At 36.1% G+C, this 22,063-nt stretch overlaps 1 protein-coding gene across 2 annotated transcripts in view; it reads left to right on the top strand.

Annotated features, from left to right (window-relative positions):
• Positions 1-22,063, top strand: part of GCFC2 (GC-rich sequence DNA-binding factor 2) — a 31,603-nt gene continuing 9,540 nt past the window's right edge. The window contains exons 1-13 of one of the 2 annotated variants that reach the window (XM_006752938.2): positions 1-295; positions 1,896-2,120; positions 4,354-4,451; positions 6,745-6,860; positions 12,202-12,388; positions 14,065-14,188; positions 15,137-15,218; positions 15,756-15,868; positions 16,615-16,814; positions 18,483-18,633; positions 19,299-19,420; positions 20,191-20,267; positions 21,652-21,718. In XM_006752938.2, coding sequence (XP_006753001.1) covers positions 94-295; positions 1,896-2,120; positions 4,354-4,451; positions 6,745-6,860; positions 12,202-12,388; positions 14,065-14,188; positions 15,137-15,218; positions 15,756-15,868; positions 16,615-16,814; positions 18,483-18,633; positions 19,299-19,420; positions 20,191-20,267; positions 21,652-21,718 — 1,764 coding nt within the window. In that variant the 5' untranslated portion in view covers positions 1-93. The remainder of the gene's footprint in view (positions 296-1,895; positions 2,121-4,353; positions 4,452-6,744; positions 6,861-12,201; positions 12,389-14,064; positions 14,189-15,136; positions 15,219-15,755; positions 15,869-16,614; positions 16,815-18,482; positions 18,634-19,298; positions 19,421-20,190; positions 20,268-21,651; positions 21,719-22,063) is intronic. The other variant, XM_015559316.1, reaches the window with a different exon arrangement.

The following is a 22,063-nucleotide window of genomic DNA, read 5'->3' as shown; positions in this document are numbered from 1 at the left end:
CATTGGTTTCAGAGAGAATGGAAGTTGGAGAAAGATCTGTATGTCTAAAAAAGTTTGTGGAGTAAAGTTAGAACACCATATTACACATATGCCATGGTGTTGCTCAGAATTTTAATTATTGATTCTAATATCCTGTCTCTTTTTGTTACATTAAAAAATATTCCGTTAGAATGCAGAACAGTTGATCTTTCAACAGATGAAGAGGATGGAACCTACGATGCCTCAGAAACTAAGGATGATCAGAGTTCATCTTCCGACAGCTCTAGCTCTCTGGAAGAAGAATTTTCATCAATAGGTTGGTAATTTTTGTGACTGTTGTTTAAGAACTTTATTTCTAATATCAGTATTTTCTGTACCATTGATCTTATTATTAATAACATAAACTGTAGTCAAGTATGGGACAAGTAGGTCATTACTAATGATGGTCAAAGTTTCTGACCATTACATTTCTATTACATAACATGCCCAAGGTCAGACAGTTTATAAGAAGCACAGCTAAGATTCAAACCCAGTCACTGCCCCAGAGCCTATGTCCTTTTTTTAAAAACATGTTTTTAATTGATTTCAGGAAGAGAGAGAGACAGAAGCATCAATGATGAGAGAATCCTTAATCCGCTGCTTCCTGCACGCCCCACTCTGGGGATCGAGCCGCATCCTGGGCATGTGCCCAGACTGGGAATCAAACCATGACCTCCTGGTTACATACTGGTTTCCAGTTATTTCCACGGACCAGAAGTAGCACGTCAGTAGCTACTGCTTCATAGCACTTTTTGTTTTTCTTAAGCACTGGTTATTTGAAATCTCTCTCTCTCTTTTTTTTTCTGTTTAGAAAATTGGAACATTTCTGCATCTCCAGGAATTTCACCTTTTTGTAAATTTATTTTCAAAGTAATTTGGACCAGTGTGTGGGAAAGGTTAGAAAATAATTACTTGAGCCTCAATGACTTGACACCCCTCATTAATCCTTTAAGTGCTTGAAATGGTAAAAATTTCTCTTGCCATTTTGTTTACCTTAGTATTTTGCTGATGAAACCATTTCTTCCCACAGTGTAAAGATTAATTTCAGTTTAGATCATGCATGAAGAAACGTGTTTTGAATTTAAAGAGTCCAAATTAATAAGGTTTATACTGTATAAAATAAAGAAAAAATAAAACAAAGCTCTATTTAAAAATGTTACTTAAACATTTTTCACCTGGTAAATGAACCTGATTATTTCCTGTGCACTTTTTAACATCTCACATGTATTCACATGGGAATCACCAAGCTACCTTGAAAGCTAACTTGGCTCTGTGATGATTGTAGTATGTTTCTCACTTCCCTATATCCCTGAATGTCCAATGGAGAGGGGTGGATCATAGTATAGTGTTCCTGTTACTTTGTATGTCAAACTAGTCTATCACCAACGAACCTGTTTCTTCCTGGCTGAAGAAACAAGTACATGTTTAATTTATTTACAGTACATGAACATTAAGGCTTTGTATTAGGTCTATTACCAACTAACCTCTTCAGTTGTAACTGACTGAGCAACTCCTGCTAGGCCCTTGCCATCTCTACCCTGACAATTCAGAGCTTCTGGAAATGAGAAATGGCTAGCCCTCAATAAGAAGTCAGCAACAGCACCTGATGACTAAAAGAATTAAAAGATATATTGGAGTGGTTTCAGTGTATTTTCTAATACTTCTTCATTTGGTTCATTTAAAGATAAATTTTAAAAATTAAATAAAAATTATTTAATCTCTGTCAAAATAGTTTTCTATTACAGAAGTATACTGTCATTTACATTCATATCAAAATAGTGAAAAAAATTTGAAAACCAGTTTGTTTTTTTTACTGTGAAGAATATTTATATCTGTTGGTTTTTGGTTTTTAATATCCTCCTCTTTGTTTCTTTTAGTAAATATCCCTGATGCAGCTTTTATTCAGGCAGCCCGCAGAAAACGTGAATTGGCTAGGGCACAAGAGGACTATATTTCTTTGGATGTAAAACATATTTCTACCATTGCTGATACGAAGAAAGATAGTGATGAAGATCCTGAGAGTGAGCCTGATGACCATGAAAGAAGAATACCATTTACCCTAAAGCCTCAAACACTTAGACAAAGAATGGCTGAAGAAACAAGTACATATTTAATTTATTTACAATATATGAATATCAGGGCTTTTTATTAGGATAAAATATTATGATTAAAATCTCCATAAAAGCATAATGTAGTATCTCATAGTCTAAAGCCATGGTCGGCAAACCGCGACTAGCGAGCCACATGCGGCTCTTTGGCCCCTTGACTGTGGCTCTTCCACAAAATACCACGTGCGGGTGCGCACGTACAGTGCAATTGAAACTTTGTGGCCCATGCGCAGAAGTCAGTATTTTGTGGAAGAGCCATGGTTTGCCAAGCCGCGGTATGCCGACCACTGGTCTAAAGGATATTAAAGTTGTTTTTTATTTAATACCAATTTGGTCAATGACATCATGACCTCTAAAAGACATGTTTGTATCAAAATTTTACCAAAGGGTATGTATAATATTATTTACTACTAGAGGCCCAGTGCACGGATTTGTGCATGTGGGGTGCGTGGCCTGCAGGGATTGGCCAGCAGTGGGAGCAGCCGCTCATCCCGGTCAGCCAAACGATGCTCCCACTATGGGCGCTCACTGACAACCAAGGGGCAGCTCCTGCGTTGAGTGTCTGCCCTCTGGTGGTCAGTGCACATCATAGTGACTGGTCGACGAGTCATTCTGTTCTGGTCATTCCACCGTTCGGTCGCTGGGCTTTTATATATATAGACTAGAACAGCAGTCGTCAACTGGTGGTCCGTGAGGTTCAGAAGTTTGGCGACCGCTGGACTAGAGGCCCAATGCACGAAATTTGTGCATGGGGGAGGGAGGTACCCTCCGCCTGGCCTGCATCATCTTGCAATCCAGGACCCCTTGCTCCTAATTGCCCGCCTGCTCCCTCCTTACCGCTTGGCTCACTGCTCCTTAGCCCTGCCGGAGAGGCTCCTGCCACCACTGCTGTGCTCGCCAGCCATGAGCCCAGCTTCTGGCTGAGCAGTGCTCCTGCTGTGGGAACGCACTGACCACCAGGGGGCAGCTCTGCGTTGAGTATCTGCCCCCTGGTGGTCAGTGCATGTCATGGCGACTGGTCATTCTGGTTGTTCCGCCCTAAAGGTCACTGGGCTTTTATATGTATAGTAGAGGCCTGGTGCACAAAATTCTTGCACAATTAGGGTCCCTAGGCCTGGCTGGCTATAGGAGCCGATCTGCGGGGCTACCAGTGGGGCATTTCGGGGGCCTTGGCTGGCCTGGGGCATGTGGGCTGGGGGAAGCTCCTGCATTGAGCATCTGCCCCCTGGCTGGTCAGTGCGCATCATAGTGACCAGTCATTTGGTTGATTTGCATATATTAGGCTTTTATTATATTGGATAGATCATTTGATCTCCACTTGATCTTTTTGACAGGTTAAAAAAATTTCAAAGTCTTATTTTTGGTATTGAAAACTTTCATTGTCACCTTTATAAAGATGGGTTTTTATTGATTTTGTGGTGTTTGGTTTTTTTAGAATGAAAGTGAGAGGTGCGGGAGAGAGAGAAACATTGATGTGAGAGTGAAATATTGATTAGCTGCCTCCCACACACAACCCAATCGGGAATTGAACCTGAAAACTGGGCATATCCCATGGCCAGGAATTGAACCAATGACCCTTTAATGCACAGGACAATGCTCAACCAACTGAGCTATGCTAGCCAGGGCATATAAAGATTATTCATTAAACGTGTAACATCTACAGGGATTTTAGGTGTCAGGTATTAAAATCTTCCCTGCTATAATAAACAATTTCGTCAACCAATAATCTTTAGATCTCAAAGGACCATTTTTACATTTCTCATTTATAAACAATATTATGTTTTGCCAACATTTCTGTTACTTCAAATACTATTATTTCAGAGTGAGAGTTGGTTCCTTATAACCCAAAAATTATTTTTAAATATTTAGATTCTCATGCAGAATTGAGAAACTGATAGGAAAAATCAAATGTTTCTTTTTTTTTCAGGCTTTTTTTTATGAGTCTATGATGTTTTGAGTGGGACAGTTGGGTGATGAATACAGTTTCTGGAGTTAAATTGATAGATTCAAGGCCCAGCTTCAACACTGTCTTCAGACAAGTTATTTAACCTTCTAATAATTGAGTTTTCTCATTTACAAAATGAGAGTAAATATTGTGAAGAGTAAGTTAACACATCTAAAAGGCTGCTAAGCCAGCACGTAATAAGCCCCCCAAAAACGTTAGCTGCTGTATTAGAATTGGAAAAATATTGAATATTTATACATGAACTGTTGGTTTTTTTCCTAGCAACCGGAAATGAAGAAACAAGTGAAGGAAGTCAGGAAGATGAAAATCAAGATATTTGGGAACAGCAGCAAATGAGGAAAGCAGTTAAAATCATAAAGGTAATATTTTCTTATGTCATGTATTAAGTTTCCTGTGGCTCCTATAACAAATTGCCACAAATGTGACAGCTTAAAGCAAGAGACATTTATTCACCCACAGTTGTGGAGTCTGGAAGTCTGGAATCAAGGTGTTGCAGGGCTATGCTTCCTTTGAGGCTCTCAAGGAAAGTGCCTTTTTTGCCTTTTCTACAGGGATAAACTAGAACACACCACCTTAGAGAGCTTGCACCTCCAGGAGTTCCTTGCTTTGTGACTACATTACTCCTTTGCCTTCTTCACAAGGACTTCGCTGTGCTTCTACAGCAGTGGTTCTCAACCTTGGCTGCACATTAGGATTTTAAGAAGATTCCCAGGTGATTCTAATGTGCAGCCAAGGTTGAGAACCACTGTTCTACATAGTGTCTCTTGTAAGGACACTTGATGAATTTCAGGCCAACTTGATAATTTAGGATGATCTCACTTAATTGAGATGCTTCACTTAATTATACCCCACACAGACCCTTTTTCCAAGTAAGTTCATATTTGCAAGTTCCAGGGGTTAGAACAAAGACGTATCTTTTGGCAGGACACCATTTAACCCACTACACTATGTACATACATGCTTTTCCCACTAGATTTTAAACACTTTCCACATATTTATTACAAGCTACTTGAAAGAATGTGTCTTTATCTGTTTTTATTTATTGATTTCAGAGAGGAAGGGAGAAAAAGAAAGAGATGGAAATATCAATGATGAGAAAGAATGATTAATCGGCTGCCTCCTGCATGCCCCACCCTGGGATCAAGCCCGCAATCGGGGCATGTGCCCTGACTGGAAATCAAACTGTAACCTCCTGGTTCATGGGTTGATGCTCAACCACTGAGCTATGCTGGCTGGGCTGTATCTTCATCTTTAATTGTATAGTAACTGACAGTACTAGTATATAGTATATGATAGGTTTCTTAAATGTGAAGTTAAACAAATGGGTTTAAAACAAAACTCACAAACAAAAGGAATATTGTACTTGGGATCAGAAGTTCTGAATTTGGGTTCTAACACTACCACTAAAATATATGTTCCAGCCCAACCAATGTGTCTCAGTGGTGGAGTATCAACCTAGGAACCAGGAGGTCATGATTTGATTCCTGGTCAGGGGTTTCTGGCTCCATTGCCAGTATGAGGTGTACAGGAGGCAGCCAGTCAGTGACACACTCTCATCACTAATGTTTCTTTCTCTCCCTCCCCCATTCTCTCTGAAATCAATAAAAAATTATATTTAAAAAATTAAATATACGTCCCATGAAGTTAAGAATTATTAACTATCTTGTTCAGTGTTACATCCCCCAGTCCCTGGTATTGTGAGTGCTCTATAAATATTTATATGACTTTGAGCAAATTATTTAATTGTTCTAAATCTCAGTTTTCTAAATCAATAACATGGGAATGATAATGTTACTTAACTGAGTAGTCTATAATGCTCAAAATTACAATGATCTAAATCACAGTGCTTATAAATTCTAAGGTTTTATTTAATCTTTTAGTAAAAATGCTAAGAAAGTATTGTAAAAATCTCCATGTTATTAAAACTAAAAAACTAAGTAAAGGTTGGTCTTTGGTTGTAATTTAGAAGTTTCTGACCAGGGAAATGATTTAGAAGGCTATTTATGACTATAACAGGCTTAGTCCTGCCCCCCCCTTTTTTTAATTAAAATTAGTATAACAACATTAAAAAAATACTTCTGAGGAAAAACATGCCACAGTACTTATTCTTAACTACTCAAATTTGCATAATTCCTTTTTACTTTAGATAATAAACCAAACTAGCTTTAAAAACACCGAGAACCATGCTTTTGTGAAATAGGAAATTTGTGCCCTGTCTGGGTGGCTCGGTTGAAGTATTAGTCCATACACCAAAAAGTTTCAGGTTTGATTCTTGTTCAGTGCACACACCTAGGTTGTGGGTTTGATTCCCAGTCAAGTGCATATGGAAGACAACCAATCAATGTTTCTCTCTCTCTCTCTCTCTCTCTCTCTCTCTTTCTTTCTTTAAAAATCAATTTTTTAAAGCCATGTCCTCAGGTGAGGATTAAAGAAAAAAATAAGATTTTGTAATTTGCCTCTTACATGTTAACTTAAAACTTCTTTATTTGAAAACTGAGAATTTAAAAATATTTTATTGTAACTATGAAAAATATCAATGGCATAGAATTTTAAATTGATGTAGTGAAATCTTGAAGCATATAATCTGCTTTTATGTTATTAATAATTGTAAGGTTAACAAATGTTGAAAACTAATTTTAATATTATTTTTAGGGAAGAAACGTAGATCTTTCTCACAGTAGTGAATTTCAAACAGTGAAGAAGTTTGATACTTCCATTTCATTTCCACCAGTAAATTTAGAAATTATAAAGAAGCAATTAAATAGTAGGTAAGTAATATTCATATTAAAATTTACACTTGTCCTAGATATTTAATAGTGAAAAGTTAGCACTATATGTATATTATTTTAAACTATTAAATACAAGTATTAATCTTAAATAAATTGATAGGAAAAATAGCATCACCTATGTTACCACACTAGCAAAACTGATGTCTTTTTTCATATATGTCTTTTTAATCTTTATAAAAGGTATGTATTACATGGCTAAATTCAATAAATATCAAATTCTGTGGGGTAGGATATTTTTCCACTGATTTTTAGAGAGAGTGGGAGAGAAAGATCGATGTGAGAGAAACACATCGATTGGTGGCCTTCTTCACATGCCCTGATCAGGGCCCAGGCTGGGGAAATTCTGTGGGTTTTTTTACTTAGTGTTGTTATAAACATTTATCTGCATTGTTAAATAGCCCTTAATTTTTTAAATATTATATTGGGAGTGATGACACCAAGGTGCCAGAATACAAAACTCTAGATGTTATTCCTTCATAGAGATACCAACTTAACAACAATATGTGTTTTAAAAGCCTTTTGAGAACACCAGAAACCAGTTAGGAAGTCACAGTACCCCAGGTAGGCTCAAAGCCAAGAATAGTCACATTGTAGTGGGTAATAAAAGCCATTTCATTTCATCTGCATCAGCCCCTCCCATAAGCCATCACTGCTTGTGATTAAAGAGAGAAAACTCAACTCATGGCTTCTCCATTGGAAGGGAAAAGAAGAGTGGAACATACATCCAACATTCTTTCTTTTAGGGAGACTGCCCAAAGGACTAATTTCTGCCTTGTCTATCTTGGAACACTAATGGGGAACTGTCATACCTTGAATGCCTGGGGCCACAGAAGATAAAAGAGAGTTCAGTGGCTTACTGCAGAGCCAGCCAAAGGGAACAAGAGACTATGAACTCCTGACAAAGAAATCCACAAACCTCTGTATTTGGGAAATTTCATGTAGAAGCCCAGAGAAGCTGCATCCCCCATAAAAAGTTTGAGAAAACACCCTCTCCCTAAAGAATCTCTAGCCAGGCTGATTGGTGAAGTTCCTCTCCAGTACAAAGCATTTTCAAATACACAAAACAAAACAAAAATAAAAAACACATTCAAAAACAGGGAGAAATTGCTCAATCAAAGAAACAAAGTAAATCTTCAGAACCAATCCTGAAGAAACAGAGATCGTGAATTACCTAAGAATTTATACTAATCCTCTTAAGCTCAGTGTGCTATAAGAGAACACAACTAAATGAACTCAAGATAATACATGAACAAAGTTAGAATATCAACAGAGAAACTATAAAAAAAAAAACCATTCTGGAGATGAATACAGTAATTGAATTGAGAAGCTTGCTAGAGGAGATCAATGGGCTTGATCAAGCAGAAGAAAGAAACATTGACTAGTAAGACTGGTCATTTGAAATTATCAAGTCAGAAACAAAAAGGAAAAAGAATAAAGAAAAGTGAAGAAAATTTAAGGGATTCATAGAACACCATCAACCAGAACAATATATACATTATGGAAGTCCAAGAAGAAGTAGAGAGGCAGAATCGGGCAGAGAGTTTATCCTATATAATAAAAGGGTAATATGCAAATTGACCCTAATGGCAGAACAACCAGGAATGACCAGTAGTTATGACGTGCACTGACCACAGGGGGAGTGCCGCTCAGCCAGAAGCCAGCTCATGGTTGGCCAGCATAGTGGCAGCGGTGGCAGGAGACTCTCCCGCCTCTGCAGCAGTGCTGAGGATGTCCTACCCACAAGGAGTAGCAGCTCTAAGCTGTTAGTTGGACATCCCCCAAGGGCTCCCAGGCTGCCTGAGGGATGTCTGACTGCCAGCTTAGGCCCGATTCCCCCAGGAGCGGGCCTCAGCCAACAGGTGGACATCCCCAAGGGGTCCCGGACTGCAAGAGGGTGCAGGCCAGGCTGAGGGACGCCCCCGAATGCACGAATTTTCATGCACCGGACCTCTAGTGAATATATAATGGCCAGAAACTTTTAACAATCTGTGGAAGGAAATGAATTTCAATAACTTCAAAGGACTCCAATGAGATGAAGCCAAAATGGCTTACACTGAGACACATTATAATAAAATTTTCTAAAGGCAAACAATTTTGAAAGCTTCTAAAGCACCTTATCACGAACAAGGGAGCCCCATAGATTTCTCAACAGAAACAGGCCAAAATGGAGTAGGATGATATATTCAAAAGTTCTGAAAGAAACTGCCAACTGAGAATACTACATCCAGCAAAACTGTTCTTCACATGATGAAGAAATACAAATCTACTTGAATAAATAAAAACTGAGGAAGTTCATCACCACTAGATCTGCCTTAGAAAAATTGCTATGAGAAGTCCTTCAAATTGCAATGAAAGGACCCTAGACAGCACAAAGCATACACAAATATAAAGTTCTCTAGTAAAGTTAAATATATAGACATACAGAATTCTGTAATACTGTAAGGGTGGTATGAAAATTACTTTTAATTCAGATATAGAAATTAAAATATAAAAAAACAACTATATACTAATGAATATAAAATTTAAAAATGTAATGTAGGACTTTAATAATAAGTGGAGGGGAAGATGTAAAGGCGAAATTTTGTATGTGATTATTACCAAGTTAGTAGATTATTACAACTTTAAAATGTTTTGTAGCCCTAGCCAGTTTGACTCAGTGGATAGAATCTCAGCTGCAGATTGAAGGGTCCCGGGTTTGATTCTGGTAAGGCCACATACCTCGATTGCAGGCTCCTCCCCTTCTTGGGCCCTGGTTGGGGCTCATACAGGAGGTAACCAATGGGTGTGTTTTTCCTCACATCTAGTTTTCTGTCTTTCCCTCTCTCTTCTACTCTAAAAATCAATGGAAAAATATTCTCAGGGGAAGATTTAAAAAATAAATATATACATACATACATACATAAAGTGTTTTTGTAATCCCTGTGGTAAATACAAAGAAAATACCTATAAAAGAGGCACAAAAGAAAATGAGAAAAAACTCCAGAGCATATCACTACCACCCTCTTCTCTTCCCCCCAAAGAAAGCAAGGTAGAAAGACAGAAAAAGAGAGACAAAATGGATATAAAATGGTTTACAAAATGGCAGTAGTAACTCCTTCCATTGCAGTAATCACTTTATATATAAATGGATTAAACTCTACAATCAAAATACTTCCAGTGGCTGAATGAATTAAAAAATAAAAAAAATAAGATCCAACTATTTGCTTACATTAAAGAAGGGATATCTCAAATCAACAATCCAACTTTACACTTCAATGAATTAGTTAAACCTAATGGCAGACCTTAGCCAACCATAATTTTTCTGGCTATGGTTTCTATATCATATAGTTTTACACTACATTATCTACCAAATACAGAATCACATGATCCAGCAGTCCCACTTTTGGATACATAGACAAAAGGATTGAAAATAATTGAAGAGCTATTTGCACATCCATGTTCATTACAGACCTTAATTGTAATAACTTAGAAGTGGAAGCAACCAAGTATTCATCAACAGTTGAATAGATAAAGAAAATGTGGAGGTGCCCTGGCCTGGGAGCTAACGTGTGAACACCAGGAACGGGTAGGCCTAACACACGAACACCGGGAATGGGCCCTGCGCGCAGTGCCAGCTACAGGAGCCCTGGCCTGGGAGCTAACGTGTGAACACCAGGAATTTGTCCCGCGAAGCGCGGGCCCAGGGACTCCGATTCTCTGGGCAGGAGGCAGCACCAAGCACCAGTGACTTGACTGTATTTCTTATCACCTGCACCTGGGATCTTTGATTCCCTGTGCATTCATACTAAGAGCCAGTGACTCCCATTCTTGGTGCATGGGCACACAGGGACCCTGATTCTCAATGCGAGGTCACATGAAGCAACAGAGACTCTGATCTTCAGTGACACTAGGGTGGTGTGAGGCTCCCACTGCACACGGCCCAGGCCCATGCAACTCAACGTTTGAAGCATCGGGAGATGATCAGAATGAAGAGACGACACAACACCCAGAGGAAAGAAAATGAGGAGTCGCCAAGAAAGGAAATTAATGAAATTGAAGCATGCAACATGACAGAAAAAGAATTCAGAGTAATGGTTGTACAGTTCATTCACCAGATGGATGAGAAAATCAACAACCTATGCAAGAATCAGAAGAAATGAAAAGTGATATAGCTACAATCAAAAACACCATGGAAGGTTTCAACAGCAGAGTAGAAGAAGCAGAGGACCAAATTAGTGAGTTAGAAGATAAGGTAGAGAAACAAGCTCAATCTGAACAGCAACTGGAGAAAAAAATTAAAAAGCAGGAGGAGAGCCTAAGGGAGCTTTGGGACAACATGAAACGAAGTAGCATATGCATAATAGGGCTGCCAGAAGGACAAGAAGAGCAGCAAGGATTAGAAAATCTATTTGAAGAAATAATGACAGAAAACTTCCCAGATAATGAGGAAGAAAAAGTTACACAAGTACAGAGAGTCCCAAGCAAGATATTCCCCAAAAGACCCACACCAAGACATGTCATAATAACGATGGCAAATGTACAAGACAGAGAATCTTAAAGACTGCAAGAGACAGAGAGTCACCTACAAAGGGGGTCATAGTTGTTCAGTTAAATGGTTTGACATAGGAAACATTTTATAGCATTTTGTAGTGAAATAAATATATGGAAATCTTCATTTGTAGCAGCTTTTAAATATTATGTTATCTCTGTATTCTAGCCCACGGCTATTTTTGTAAATAAAAGTTTTATTGGAATTTATGCTTGTACATTTATGTGTTGTCTGGCTGATTTCATGCTATAACACAGAATTGAGTACATAGTTGCAACACAACCATCTAGCCTCCAAAGCTCAAAATATTTACTATGCGGACTTCATAGAAAAAATTCTCCAACCTTAGTTCTACATCAATGCTTTTCAGTAGTGATGTTAAATAATGAGGTTGCCTTAATTCAAATTATTTTTGTAACAACTTAACTATCATTTATTGTTTTCTTTTAATACTCCTTTAGTTGGAAGAACTAGAATTACAACTATCTCATGTAGTATTGCATATAACTCAAGATTTTATGCAAAAGGAAAGGACTGAAAATACCCTATTAATAGCTTAAGCACCTAAAAACCTAAGTGTTCTTTCCCTCCTTTCCCTTCGAGTCCGCTTTCTTTGTGATACTATCCTCTGCTCAGCAAGTCTCATAAGACCAGGTTTATGTGCTTGTCAGTTTCCTTGCTGGTCTCTGTAAGGTAGCTTTGAAAAACTTTCACCAGACTGCTACTTACTATAGTAGAAAGGAAAGTATGAAAAATAAGTAGGTTTTATTTGTCTTTATTATATTTCTATAGATTAACATTACTACAGGATACTCACCGCTCACATCAGAGGGAATATGAAAAATATGTAGAAGATGTCAAGAGCTCAAAGAATGCCATCCAGAACCTAGAAAATTCGTCAAATCAAGCTCTAAATTTTAAATTCTATAAAAGCATGAAAATTTATGTGGACAATTTAATTGACTGTCTTAATGAAAAGGTACATGGCTATAGATATTGATATCTATTTTTTATAGAGAAATTCTCTTACCATGTGATTTACAAAAAGCCTAAATTCCACAACTAAATACTTACCTCTAGTATTTTTCCTTATACATTTTTATATACTATGATATTAAGCATTCACTTAATGTTGGATAGCTAGGAGAGTATAAAGTTTTGTATATAAATGTTTGCATTAAACTTTCATCTGTTTAAGAAAAATTCCTAAAAAGTGAATTATTAAGTCACAGGTCTAGATATTTCTAAGGCTTATGAAACATTGCTAAACTATCCTCAAGAAAGATTGTATGTTTTATTTTTAGTTTACTTCATTAAAAAAGGTTATTTTTATATATTTATTTTTATCTCAGACCAGCCGTGGGCAAACTACGGCCCGCGGGCTAGATCCGGTCTGTTTGAAATTAATAAAACTATAAAAAAAAAAGACCGTACCCTTTTACGTAATGATGTTTACTTTGAATTTATATTAGTTCACACAAACACTCCATCCATGCTTTTGTTCCGGCCCTCCTGTCTAGTTTAAGAACCCATTGTGGCCCTCGAGTCAAAAAGTTTGCCCACACTTGTCTCAGACCTTTTGTTTTACTAACACGTAGTTTTTCTTCTTTTGGATTATTTTTCCCCTTTGCCCGATTATCTTTGGTTCAATTGGGGATTTTTTCCCCTTTTTTTCTTGTTGCCCCCCCCCCCTCCAGCTTTTTATTGCTTTAAAATTTTAATTCTTTATCCTACTTGATGTAGATAAACTTTCTAGTTTGTTTTGTCTTCTGGTTTTGTTTTTGCATTGGTTTTCCAGCATCCACTTTTTTGAACTACTGTGTTAATCAGATTCATGAATCATTTTTTTTCCTTTATAGTTTCTGTTTTTTTATATACATTCTAAGTCCATATATTAAGATCGTGAGTCCCTTTTTTTTTTAAACCATTTTAGAAATACAGTACACTCTACTTTCTGCATTTTTTATTTACTATTATTTTAAGTTGACCACCTTTTAATATCACTTGGTAGTTACTTCCTGAAGTATTTATTACAATGTAGTTTTCGTCATTCATCCTTAAAAAATCACACTGTTAAAGTCTTACTGGTCTACACATTGATGTGCCCATAGCAGCATCTGTGAAACATCATTGGAGTAGAGGAAATTCCCTCAGAAATATAAGAATGCCAGTTTCAATTAATCACTCATTTCTGCCTCACAGCTTTTTTACCTGTCTAGTTAGTCTCTCCCATTCTCCACTTTTTATAATTTCACCAGTTTCCTCTTGTCCCCCCATACCACACACACACAGACTATTCCCTCAGCCTGTAAAAATGACTACACCCAACAACCCATCATTTTCTCCTCTTCTATCTCAAACAAATAAAATTCTTATCTGTCCACTCTTATCTATGTTCCTGACTTCAGCCCATTTGGCTTCATTATTTATGATATTTATAGCTGTGCTAGTACAGTAAGGTGATTTTCTGGTTTTATTAATATTGAAAGTATTGACAGCTAGGTCTGTTCCTCACAGCATTGTTTTTTAACTGAGGTGATAGTATGCAAATGTTTGTATGAGAATTGAGCATATATACATGCTAATACATAAATAATTACATTTTATTATTTATTATTGATGATCCACAAAATGTTACTTATATATGTATTGCAGATTATCAACATCCAAGAAATAGAATCATCCATGCATGCACTCCTTTTAAAACAAGCCATGACCTTTATGAAACGCAGGCAAGATGAATTAAAACATGAATCAACGTATTTACAACAGTTATCACGTTAGTGTTTTACATCTTCAATATAATTCATTATTCATTATGCTAAATTATTAGCTAGAGAATAAATTATTCCTGTATTTAAAAATAATGTTTTTAAGTATTTTTCCATGAATCTTTAACCGACTCCATTCCAAAAATCCCAAAACATTTACAGCTAGGGTTTTAAAAGGTCTTAAATTAAGTCTTAAGATTAAAAAATAAAAAATATAACTTCCAATTACTTAGTATTGAGACAAAATATGTATATGGCCATTTAATGACTATTTTGATATGAATTGACATAAATTCATAGACTTTGTCAGAAATCTAACTTTATAAAATTTCCATGGCCCTTCCACAGATTGGTTATGGAAGTTAAAGAAATTTTGGTTGATTTCAGTATAGAATCATCTGTAAAATCTCATTAAGATTGGGGTGCTTTTAGTCCTCACACTGGTTTTGTATTTTCTAAGTTGTCTTCCTTTGATTAAGGTGCTCAAGGATAGTGAAAGTAATGAGACTATCAAGTAGGTGACAATAGCAAAAGCAAAATGACTTTCAAACAGGACATTGAGTTGGTCATGCATTATAGTATATGCCAAAATAGGAAATAATATGAATAACATATTGGTAATGCAAATGTATCTAGCACTTAGCTACATGGACAAAAAGAACTGGTGAAAACTATTAAAACAGAATCTGAGACAAAGAAATTAGAGGAATTTTTTTACTGTCCTCAATATATATTTTCTTAAGCTCACAAACTCAGTGCCTATTAATACTGTGATAGGGAATTAACATTGCACTTTCATTGCATAATGTAATATAGAATTTAAGCATATGTGTTTATATATATAGATAGATATGCAAGTATATATATATATATATATATATATATATATACACACACACACACCCAAGATAAAACTTTTGTTTTAAAGTATTTTACTTTATTTCTTTTGAAAATAGGCAAAGCTGAAACATCAACAAATGGAAGCTTGGCTATAGATGAAAAAACTCAATGGATTTTAGAAGAAATTGAATCTCGAAGGTAGCTATATAAAGTGAAGACTTAAAAGCACCATTGAGCAAGTATTTTTCACTACTTAAATATAATGAACTACATGGTATAATTAATCATAACCTAACAAATTAATTTGTGAGAATGATGTAAAACCAAAATATAGCTTAGCAGTCTTAATTAAATATAATTTAAACCCTCAATCCCAGGGTTTAAGTACAGACTGGTGTATTTGGATCAGTCAGAAGGAATAAATGGCATTTATCAGGCTGGAAATTGCTGCTAAGTAGAAGCCAGTCATAATTATATTGTTATCCATTCTTCAAAGCCTGGTAACCTGTGGGAATATCCTAAATGGGAATATCATAAGAAAAAAGAGGGAGAACAACCAATTCAAAATAATGAAGCTTAAATGTCAAAAATATTAACATAAAATTGTGTGCCAATATAATGCTGTATTTCTGGGCATTTTAAATGAATTATGACTTCTACTTCCTGGTTTAAAGCATTTACTTTCGGCAGGAGCTATTTGTTTTTCATTGATTTTCGGTGTATTGAAAAATACAGGGCACAAAGAAGACAAGCAAGGGCACTTTCTGGGAATTGTGATCATCAGGAAGGGACATCTAGTGATGATGAACTATCTTCAGCAGACATGGCTGACTTCCAAAAAAGTCAAGGTCAGCCACCAAGTTTCTAATGTATCTTTATTCGAAGTGGGAATTGCTTTGTATTGATTGCCCTTAAATACATAAGCTGTATAAAATAGGAAATTTTAGGGGGAGAAAGTGTTCTTGGAGACTTTTCCTACCTTTGAAAAACTGGGATAAAATGGAGGAGCATTATGAGTATTACTGCATCTTTATAGTTTTTTTCCCTCAGCCTTCCTCATTTCCTGTTATAAAGGAACCATGAACATTACGGGTTTCATTGCTCATCACGTACTTTCTGTAGTATTTTATCACTTGTAATTTAAAATAACTGAATATAGTAAAGCCATTTTACCATTATGAGAAGGTAAAAAATGTATAGTTGAAAGAGTTGTGGGCTTTGCAGTCAATGAGATGGCTTTGAAGAGGGGCTCCATTCAGTGTGTCTTGTACAGATTCCTTGACTTCCCTAAATCTGATGGTGTTTGCTTGCTTGTTTATTGTCTGTAATAGGGAGGCTAGTAACACCTAACTTTTAGGAAAGATAGTTATGATGAAATGAGATCATGTATTTGTAATGTTTTGTCATATAGAAGGGGTTCAATAAATGGTAGATTTTGTTAGTATTGATATTACTAAAGTGATTTTTTAATAAAAACTAGTTTATATGTCAATATCAAAGGAAAGTTTTCAACTCAGTTGATTTAGTAGTTATATATGATTGCTTATAGGAAGCTCGGCTAAAATGCATAACAAAGACTCATTTTTGTTCACAGGTGACATTTTACAGGATCATAAGAAGATCTTTGAAGATGTGCATGATGATTTTTGTAATATCCAGAATATCTTGTTAAAATTTCAACAATGGCGAGAAAAGTTTCCAGATTCTTATTATGAAGCTTTCATTGGTTTATGCATACCAAAGCTTTTAAATCCCCTAATACGAGTTCAGTTGATTGATTGGAATCCTCTTAAGGTATTTAAGCTTAACGTGAAAAATCCTGATCACATTAGTTACTTAAATTCCCTTGTTATCAGGTTAGCTATAAAATACCTCACCTTTAGAGTTGGAGTTGATAGTTGGTGATTTGGAGTAATAGTCTACATCTACCTTTTCATGGTTTACACTTTATTTTTGAAGCTGAGTGACACTAAACACCAGTAAAGGAAACATTTTTTTTAAGCTGCTGCTTTGATAAGTTTAAGGTCACTCAAAAAATAAAGGTAGTTTTAGGCCTTAAGAATTTTACAGTCTTGGGAAATAGACATGTACCAGTTCTGAAGTTGGAGATGACATCTTGGAAATAGTTGGTTAGTGAAGCTAGTGCATTGAGGAGGAGGGATATTATTGGGGATTTGAAAGGTATATAGGACTTAAACGGGAGGGGAAAGAGGAAAAGGTATTTCATAAAGGTGCATAGGGAGAAATAGAGTTCAGGAGGTAGACACTGCACAGTGTTCAGGTCCTAAATTAAGATGTATGAACTTGCTTTGGTAAATAATGGGAGAAGTGACATGATGAAAGTAATGGTTTGGGAAATCCTACCAGTAGGCTAACTTAGAGGGAAGGAAGATAAAAGGTGGGAGTATATACTGGAAGGATTTGCTATAGCTCAAGTCCAAGGTGATGAATTTCTTACGAAGAGTGGTAGTAATGAAAAGAGAAAAAAGAGTTGATTACAAGAGATGTTATAAAGCAAGAATCAGTAAAATGCTAAGCATAAACCTAACACCCCACATCCAAAGATACCCCAACATTTGGATTCTGGGTTGTTAGAACAGTGGTAGTTTCATTAATAGAAATGGGGACTTTTCAGAAAGGGAACAGTTTTTGAAGGAAGTTTCACTTTATAGAGAATGAAATAATAACAGGACATCTGTCTAGATATGCCTGATAAGGAAACAGAAATGTGATCATGAAATTCTAGGAAGAGAGGGGAGCTGAAGGTAAAGATTTAACAAAGAGAAGAATGGCGTCATGTCCTTTTATCTTTCTCTGCCCTAGTCATGCATGGCTGTTGGCTCTGTGTTAGGTTCAAGGCCATACCGTCTTCATAGTATAGGAACCAAGCTTCTCTGTAAGAAAGTGGTAGGTAGTTGATGGGACAGCAGCCTAGTTAGTTGTTAACCACTCAAGCTGAATGGAGTACTCTGTTAGGCCCAGCAGAGATCCGTTAATTCATTCAGTCAACAAATAACTGGCCATTTGCTATTTGCCTAGTAAGCTAAATCACAGGCAAAATACACATTTGTGCTTATGAGGCTTGAGGGAGCCAGAAATGAATTTTGCACAAGGTAAATAAATTTGTATAAATAAATAAGAATAGCACTTATTGAGTTATCTTCTTAAAAATGTGTATTTTGCTCCTGACAGTGCTTGCAGTATAGTCAGCTTTTAACATAGAGCAGGCATTTTGGGATTCGTCATAAAAATGTATGAAATGCATCATATTGCATAGACATCCTGTCTTACTGTTGTCATCCTGCCTAGCCTTGGTGTTCTAGTACTGTATATATGGAGTTAAAATATGGAATTACTTGCTTTTGATCCTTAGAAAGCTCCAGTAGTTACTGAAAAAGTTAACCATTTAAAAATAAGCTAATGTGTAAGAATTTATTTATAACTGATAATTTTATTTGTAAGTTTGATTCCATAGGTTTAAAACAGATGCCATGGTTCACATCTATAGAAAAATTTATAGATAATAGTATGGAAGATTCAAAGAAGGAAGATAGTTCTGATAAGAAAATCTTATCTTCTGTCATCAACAAAACAATTATTCCACGACTTACAGGTATGGTTTTGTAATCTTGATTAAATTGTTTTGGGGCAAAATATAAGATCATTATTTTCTGTTACAGTTACAATTTTTTTCTCAGAAGTTTTTTTAATACAAGTAAATGTAATAAGCAGTAAAAATCAACAGGTGTCATAATTTAAGCTGGTGAAAAAATGCTTGTTGGTGCAATTAATTTGCTATCAAACTATTGATAATCTTTAGCCTTTAGCATTTGTGACATTAGTATTGCTTTTATAACTCCTAGGTCATTAATTAGTGGCACACTTCTATCCCTACTACCTGTATTATTTTATCCTCCCTAACTTGTCCCCTTATGTTTCTCCTCAGTACTGCCCTGGCCAGTGTAGCTCAGGGTTCACTTGAGTTTCACGGTGATGAATTTAAAGTGTAGTTTTTTCCAGCCACTTTTTAGTTGCATGATTGCAAGAACAGACTCGGTGACAAGGTGGATTTAACAAGGGGTGGTTTAGCCAGAGGAATTCAGCAAAACCCAAAAGGACAAGGAAATTGAGGATGTATGCAAATATGTAATGGTAATGATTAGTGTGGATTTTAAACCACAAAAGGCAGTAATCTTTGCTAAAAAGCTTCGGTTGTTTATATATAACAAGCAAAGCAATTGAGTAAATAATTGTGCACCACTGAAATTTTTGTTTCAGACTTTGTAGAATTCATATGGGATCCTTTGTCAACCTCACAGACAACAAGTTTAATAGCTCACTGCAGGATGATTCTTGAAGAACATTCCACTTGTGAGAATGAAGTTAGTAAAGGCAAACAGGTAATTTCTAGAGTTATAAATTTCTTAATTTATTTATAAATCAATATAATTTATTATAAGTCTTTGTTTACAGAAGAAGCACAAGAAGTAATTATCAGAAAACTATTTGGGGGGAATATACTTAGTTCTGATTTATAGAAACTAGGGCTCTGGCCAGTGTGGTTCAGTGGTTAAAGCCTCAGCCCACCAAAGGGTTGTGGGTTTGATTCCTAGTCCAGGGCACATACCTCAAGTTGCAGGTTCAATCCTCCGCCCAAGTTAGGGAGCATTTGGGAGGCAACAAACTTATGTATGTGTGTCTCTCTCCCCATTCCTCCTTCCTTCCTTCCACTCTGTCTGAAAATCAAGAGAAAAAATATCCTCAGGTAAGGATTTAAAAAGACAACAACTGCATTTTGATGAGGGTGTAAGTAAACAGGTTTTCTCATACAGAGCCAGTGGGACTATAAATGGGATACCACTACTACTTCCTAAATACATGGGCAAGAACTTTGATAGCAACATTATTCATAATAGCCCCAAACTGGAAACCATCTAAATGTCCTATCAGTAGTATTCATGCAACAGAACACTATACGGCAGTGAAAATGTACCAACTACAGTGACATGCGATAACATGGATGCACGAAGTTCTCTTGTACCTAATTGATATTTTAACACCTAATTCGGTGTGTGTACAAAATAAATTACTTCTTTTGGTAATTTATGACTATCACTGATGCTTTTAAATTTATGACTATCACTGATGCTTTTAAATTTTCAAATAATAGGACTTACTTAAATCCATTGTTTCAAGAATGAAGAAAGCAATAGAAGATGATGTTTACATTCCTCTGTATCCAAAAAGGTAAGAGCTACTAATGTCTAGATTGTATAAAATAATCATGTAATACAGATTTAAGAATGTAATACAAAAGAAACTATACTAAGTATTTTCAAAGTATACATATACCTATTTAGACACAAATTAAGATTTCAATATTTCTCAGTTACCTTCTATATACCATGTCCAATGCTTGACACTTGGAGATAGGGTGGTTTGTTTGTTTTTAATGTTATTCTTAAGAACATGATAGGTGGCATAGCAGAGTAATGAAAAGCCCAGATTCACCATTTATAATAATAAAAGGGTAATATGCTAATTAGACCGGACAGGGCCGGAGGGAAGCCCAGGTCCCGGGTGCCTGTGGGCAGCCGGAGGGAAGCCAGCCCGGGTCCCAGGTGCTAGAGGGAAACCGGTGCTGGCAGCCGGGGGAAGGAAGGCCTACTCTTTCACAAATTGAGTGCATCGGGCTTCTAGTTACTAGATAATGACCTTGGGCCTTTCTCTGTCCTCAAAGTAAAATGGGACATTAAACTAATGCCCACGTTAAAGGACAGTGTGAAGATGAAGAGTGCGCCAAACAATGCCTAGCACAGAGAAAGCACAGCAGAAGGCCTGGACCATCACTGAGGGGCCAGAAACTGCATCTGTGAATTCTGTATTTACTTAAATTATGAAAGTATTATTTGATGCATGTTTATACATTTGCTAAGAAGACATCAGTTATAGTTATGGATCATGATCTGAAGCTACTCAGCAAGTACTCACAGGATTGAAGAGTTAAATGTTATATTTAAAATAAAAAGTCTTAGTCCATCCCACTCCTGACCTCCATCCACCCAATTTTTGATCTTTCTCCACTGTGTACATGAATGCATGCAATAATAATCAGTAATTTTTTACCTTTCCAGTTTCTTTATGCAGTTAGAATTAAATACTTATATATTGTAATCTTATTTCCTCGCCCTTTCTAGAGCAAAGAAAGTATATTGTAAATAGTTGTACACTGTTTTTTTGACTTAGTACATCTTTGAAATCTTCATCTAAGTAGTTTGTCATCATATATATCATCATAAAAGTAGTTTCCTCATTTCTTTTTTAAGCTGCATTAAATATGCTATCATGTAGGTGTACTGTGACTGATGGGCATATAAGTGGCAAACTATTACCAACAGTGTTGTGAATAATGTTATAGATATTCTGTACATGTGTACGTATATCTACAGAAGCCATTCTCAAAAATAGGTTTGTTAGGTCAAAGTGTGCATGCATTTGTAATTTTTATATTATATTCCATTAAAGTTTAGTGTGGTTGGTTAAAAACAAACAACACTCAGTTTTTTAAACTCTGTTTCTGAAAGATTAACAGTTCTTTGTATTTTCTCCTTTGTCTTTCATTTCACATTAGTGCTGTAGAAAACAAAACATCACCACATTCAAAGTTCCAAGAAAGACAATTCTGGTCAGCTCTAAAGGTAAGCAGAGTATTGCAAAAATAAAAAAGAATTTTCTTTTATCTCCAGTTTACTATATATTCCACTAGTACCCACTGCACGAAATTTATGCACATTGAAAGGGAATTAATTAGAGGAATGTAATTTGGACTCACTATCTAATATCAATAATATGTGAGCGTGAGGCAGTCCACGTTTCTGAAATTCAATGACATGAATTTTAGCTATTACTTTGGCAAATAAATGGAATTTACAGATATCATTTAAAAGAGCATTCAGCTTAATATTAAAAACTCTGGCTACCAAGTCAGGTCTGTTTTCAACTTTTTGCCAGAGTTGTAAATTGTTTGCAATATCTTTCCCTTT

This window comes from Myotis davidii, unplaced genomic scaffold, assembly GCF_000327345.1.
Source record: "Myotis davidii unplaced genomic scaffold, ASM32734v1 scaffold210, whole genome shotgun sequence".
Classification (NCBI taxonomy): Eukaryota; Metazoa; Chordata; class Mammalia; order Chiroptera; family Vespertilionidae; genus Myotis; species Myotis davidii.
This window is presented reverse-complemented; position numbering and strand designations above follow the sequence as displayed.